The sequence below is a fragment of the Canis lupus genome, chromosome 12, assembly GCF_011100685.1.
Source record: "Canis lupus familiaris isolate Mischka breed German Shepherd chromosome 12, alternate assembly UU_Cfam_GSD_1.0, whole genome shotgun sequence".
Lineage (NCBI taxonomy): Eukaryota > Metazoa > Chordata > Mammalia > Carnivora > Canidae > Canis > Canis lupus.
Window position 1 is genome coordinate 18841651 of NC_049233.1, and position 5274 is coordinate 18846924.

Genomic DNA, 5274 nt, shown 5'->3' on the forward strand with positions numbered 1-5274 from the left:
AACATATCAGGGGTCAAAGGTTATTTTTGACTTAAAATGGGGGGCATGATCATGATTCATTGATTGGCTGCCAGCCCTTTCCTTTTCCTTGGAAAAGCTTTCAATGATAGTGCAAAAACAGTATAACTTGTCTCAATTAGTAGTTTTCTTTCATTTAGCAATCTTCATTTTGTCTTTTTCCCAGTTCTTCTGAATTGGGCTCCCCAAATTGGGCTATCTGAGGCTTGATGAAGAGGTTGCTGAACTCTCATGGCTACTCCGAAGACTTTCATGGCACTGTGTCTGCCCCTTCCTATCTCTTCTGATGTTCTTACATTCGAGGGACATTCAGACATTCTTGAATATGAGTCTTTATTTTTTGTTGCTCAGAAAGGAAGTCTTATATAAGAATTCAATTTATTTTAATAGGAAAAGAATGCCTGTTACAGGTCAAGGATTATGCACAAAAATGAAGACATGATAAAAGAGGAAACATGCTGCTTCCATGCGATAATCAGAGAGCAACATGAAGCAATGAAAACTAGTGCTGTTATGGTCCAATATGTCATTTCATTTCCTTAAGGTGCAAATTTGGGAGAGAGTACAGACTAAGCCTTATGATTGTGACATCAGCATTTCCTTATCAGGAAAATGGGATCCTTCTCTTTCACAGAGTTCCCCCCACCTCCCACCCCTCCAGAAAAGGAGAAGAGGAAACACAAGAAGAAGCGCCTAGTGCAGAACACCAATTCCTACTTCATGGATGTGAAATTCTCACAATGCTATAAGATCACCACTCTCAGTAGCCATGCACAAGGAGTGGTTTTGTGTGTTGGCTGCTCCACCATCCTCTGCCAGCCTACAGAAGGAAATGCAAGGCTTAGAGAAGGACTCTCCTTCACACAGAAGCAGCACCCAAAGCCCCCTGTACCAAGATGAGTGGGAAACTATCCCAATAAACACATTTTTTTTATTTATTTATTTATTTATTTATTTATTTATTTATTTATTTATTTTTCAAAGTATTTTTGTTTACTTATTCATGAGAGACACACAGAAAGGCAGAGACATAGGCAGAAGGAGAAGCAGGCTCCCTGCGGGGAGCCCGATGGGGAACTTGATCCCAGGACCCCGGGATCACGACCTGAGCCAAAGGCAGACGCTCAACCACGGAGCCACCCAGGCGTCCCCCAGTAAATACATTTTAGATAAAAAAGAAGAAAAGGAAACAGGACCACAACATTTATACGTTGGTGACATCATAGTTGTTTCAGTGGATATTTGAAAGAATAAGCTCTTGAGAAAAAGCAATTCACTCTGTTAAATCTATAAACTATGAAAATAATGAAATAGCATATAGATATTACTTTTAGCCAGGTGAGGAGAACCCTAGATCAGTGGTCAAGATACTTGAGCACGACTGCTGGCTCTGTCACTATATAGCCACATGACCTTGTACAAATCTCTTATCCTCCTTGGGCCTTAGTTTCCTCACCTGTAAAAGGAGAGAGCTAAGGTAGACCAGTTGGACTTTATGAGCTCTTTGAGCTCTGTGATTCCATGCCTTACAAAGGTATTTTAAGAAATAATAATCATTTGGCCTTCTTTCCCTCTTTATTTTTTATTCTTCTGTTGGGGTATGTACCCAGGTGACAGCTGTGACTCTGTTCAGTCAACTTATTAATGAAAATATTACTGAGTTTGTTCAGGAGATCTACAGATATGCTAATTGGCAGCTGCTCCATTCTTCTCAGGGAGCGATTCCAAGTGAAATATTTGGAATTGGGTTTGAAATACTTCTTCCTTATTCGTGCCTGGGGGATTTATGTAAAAGAATAAAAAATTTACCCTAAGTCAGAAGATTCTCTGGTCTGATCCACCTTTTCTTGGACTTTATGAGCAGGAGGGAAGGTTATGGCAGTTTTTCATTTTCTATGAGAATGTCAGAGCTTGGAACAATAATGGAGTCTGGAATTGGTCTTCATAAAAGTGTATGAAATTATCAGCAGAATGGAAGGGAAATGCGGCAGGTGAGATCAGAGATATAAAAATAATTTTCCTATTACAAAGTAGTTTTCTTTCTTTAAATGGCATGCAGGACTAATCCACCCTGATATCCATGCTGGGTATTTATCTGGTAATATATTTCTTTGCAAATAACTTCATACTGTATTATTATTATTGTGATAAATTCTCCTCTATCTGGAGTTTTTCCAAGTGGCATAACATCCTAAGCTAAGTTGCTTCTGTCGATGGTGCAGGTGACTCGGTACACTCTAGAACTCCAGAGCAGGGATGAGGTACTCTGGGACACATAACATCCAAAAGGTTAATAAAAATCATGAACTTTAAAAGTCTTGACTAAGTTTGCAACAGGAATGGGGATAAGGCAACTCAAGTATCCTGGGACAAGCCAACCACAATGCCCGAGAGGAGCTGGCATTCATGTAACCCTAAGAATGTAAATTGAATAATAATTTTGTAGACTTTAAAGCCACAGAAGATGCCTGGGGTCAATATTAAATGCAGAAAAAAAAGACTCTGTGCTTAAAATTCTGTTATAGAAACTTGAAGACTTTGTCACATTTTCAAGGCTTTCTCTATACAGCAAAAACATATTCTGTTGAGTACATGCATGATACATTATACATGCAGACATTCTAGGGGTTTCTGGGTGGTGGTAGAGGGAGTAATTACAGGCTACTGTTCAGAGAAAAGGAAAGAGGAAAGACAGAATTGCATTTTAATGTCACAAATATTTCAAAGACAAGCTGAGACATTTTTAGAAAGGAAGAAGCTGAGCAGGAAGATGCAGAGCTGTCTCCAAAGAGATTTGGAGCCCTCCAGATCATTCTCTGGAGAGTGGTCTTACAGTTAGAAAGAATCACTGAAGACTTTGAGCTTAAATTTAATTCTCTGCTCAGTGTCTGTCTGGAAATGGTGCCTTTCTTTTTGTGTTTGCTTTTTCTTTTCTTTTTTTTAATGTACTCTTTAAAAAAAAACAATTTTATTTATTTATTCATGAGAGACACAGAGAGAGAGGGAGATACACAGGCAGAGGGAGAAACAGGCTCCCTGCGGGGAGCCCGATGTGGGACTCAATCCCAGGGCTCCTGGAATCATGCCCTGAGCCAAAGGCAGACGCCCAACCGCTGAGCCACCCAGGCACCCCCACTTCTGGCATTCTTGTAGTGAAAACACTTTACTTCACCATGGATGAAAATTATGATGCAATTGAGAATTTTGGCAATAATTTTGCCCTGATGCAAACAAAAAGAAAGATGAGCAACCTTGTGTAGTAAAAAAGAATAGTAACTCTGAAGTTAGACAGGCCTGTCTGGTTCTACCTTTAACTAATTGTTTGGTCTTGGTGAAGGTTGCTTAAGACCTAAGGTTTAGCTTTCTGATCTGTGAAATGGGTTTGTAATATTTATAGCAATATTCTGAATGGTTAGATGATTAGGGAGTATAAATCAGCACGATGCTTGGCAAATTACATAATTCAAATCAATATTAGTTAGCAAACCCCCTACTCCAATCCCTCCCAATAAAAACTGCACTCACATGAAAGGAGATGTGTTCTAGGAGTTATGCCACTCAGCAATAGTTGAATCAAGTAGTGTATTAGCAGTGCAGCTGTATTGGCCCCAAATTGTGGCATTTCTATCTTGGTGGGCAGAACTCCTAACATTTTTCACCTTTTTGTCTGTTTCTTTTCTTTTCTTTTTTTTTTTTTAAGACTTTATTTATTTATTTATTCATGAGAGACACAGAGAGAGAGGCAGAGGGAGAAGCAGGCTCCATGCAAGGAGCCCGATGTGGGACTTGTTCCCAGGACTCTGGGATCACACCCTGAGCTGAAGGCAGATGCTTAACTGCTGAGCCACCCAGGCGTCCCTTTTCTTTTTCTTTTCTTTTCTTTTCTTTTCTTTCTTTCTTTTCTTTTCTTTTCTTTTCTTTCTTTTCTTTTCTTTCTTTCTTTCTTTTCTTTTCTTTCTTTTTTCTTTTCTTTTCTTTTCTTTCTTTTCTTCTTTTCTTTTCTTTTCTTTCTTTTCTTTTCTTCTTTTCTTTCTTTTCTTTTCTTTCTTTTTTTTTTTAATTTATTTTTTATTGGTGTTCAATTTACTAACATACAGAATAACCCCCAGTGCCCGTCACCCATTCACTCCCACCCTCTTTTCTTTTCTTTTTTCTTTTCTTTTCTTTTCCTTTCCTTTCCTTTCCTTTCCTTTCCTTTCCTTTCCTTTCCTTTCCTTTCCTTTCCTTTCCTTTCCTTTCCTTTCTTTCTTTTCTTTTCTTTTCTTTTCTTTTCAGATTTAATTTACTTATTTGAGAGAGTGAGAGAGAAAGAGTGAACACACATGAGAGAGCACAAGTGGTGGAAATGGAGAGGCAGATTCCCTCTGAGTAGGGAGCCCGATGTGGGTTGGATCCCTGGACCCTGAGATCATGACCTAAGCTGACGCTGGAATTTGGATGCCTAACCAACTGAGCCACCTAGGCACCCACTTTATTTTTTAAAGATTATTTATTTATTTGAGAGAGAGAAAACACAAATGGGAGGGGCAGAGGGAAAGGGAGAAAGAATCTCATGCCGACTCCATGCTGAGCCAGAAGCCGAATATGGGGCTTGAACTCACCACCTTGAGAACACAATCTGAGCCCAAACCAAGAGTTGGTCACTTAACTGACTGCATCCCTCAAGAGCTCCCCAGCTGTTTGTTTCTTATTAGCACCTTCCCCTTCTAGTTTTCTCCCTCAGGACCACAGATCTTTGTCCTAAGGAGTGTAAATGAATTCAATTCCTGTTGGTTATGGTTTATAAATAAACACAGACTACTTTTTCCAAGGGGCCTTCAATTAGTGGTTCAGAAGTAACATAGAAAACCCACTACCTGCTGGGACGCCTGGATGGCTCAGGGGTTGAGCGTCTGCCTTTGGCTCAGGGTGTGATCCTGGTGCCGGGATCAAGTCCCGCATTGGGCTCCCAGTGAGGAACCTGCTTGTCTCTCTGCCTGTGTCTGTGCCTCTCTCTGTGTATCTCTCATGAATAAATACATAAAATCTTAAAAAAAACCAAAACAAAAACAATCCACTACCTGCTAAACCATATCCTCTTTTTTTGTACTTTTTCTGTATTTAAATTTCAACATTACTATTTCACTCTGTTGTCTAACTTATTTGATTAAAGATTTCATTAGTCTTTATACGATTTTGATATTCATTATAACTGTACAAAACTATAATATCTATAGAATCATATTGCCATTACTTTTTTTCAGTTATGTATCTTGT

General features: G+C 39.1%; 1 protein-coding gene across 1 annotated transcript; it reads left to right on the plus strand.

Moving 5' to 3' along the window:
- The first annotated feature begins 414 nt into the window (after nucleotides 1-414).
- Nucleotides 415-972, plus strand: LOC111098159 (40S ribosomal protein S27-like). The gene has a single exon (XM_038553344.1). It carries the CDS (start codon nucleotides 631-633, stop codon nucleotides 916-918), a length of 288 nt encoding a protein of 95 aa, XP_038409272.1. The 5' UTR covers nucleotides 415-630; the 3' UTR covers nucleotides 919-972.
- The last annotated feature ends 4302 nt before the right edge of the window (nucleotides 973-5274 follow it).

Bases quoted from the DNA above. Each gene is read 5' to 3' on its own strand.
- LOC111098159 (XM_038553344.1), top strand. From the start codon at position 631: ATGGGATCCTTCTCTTTCACAGAGTTCCCCCCACCTCCCACCCCTCCA.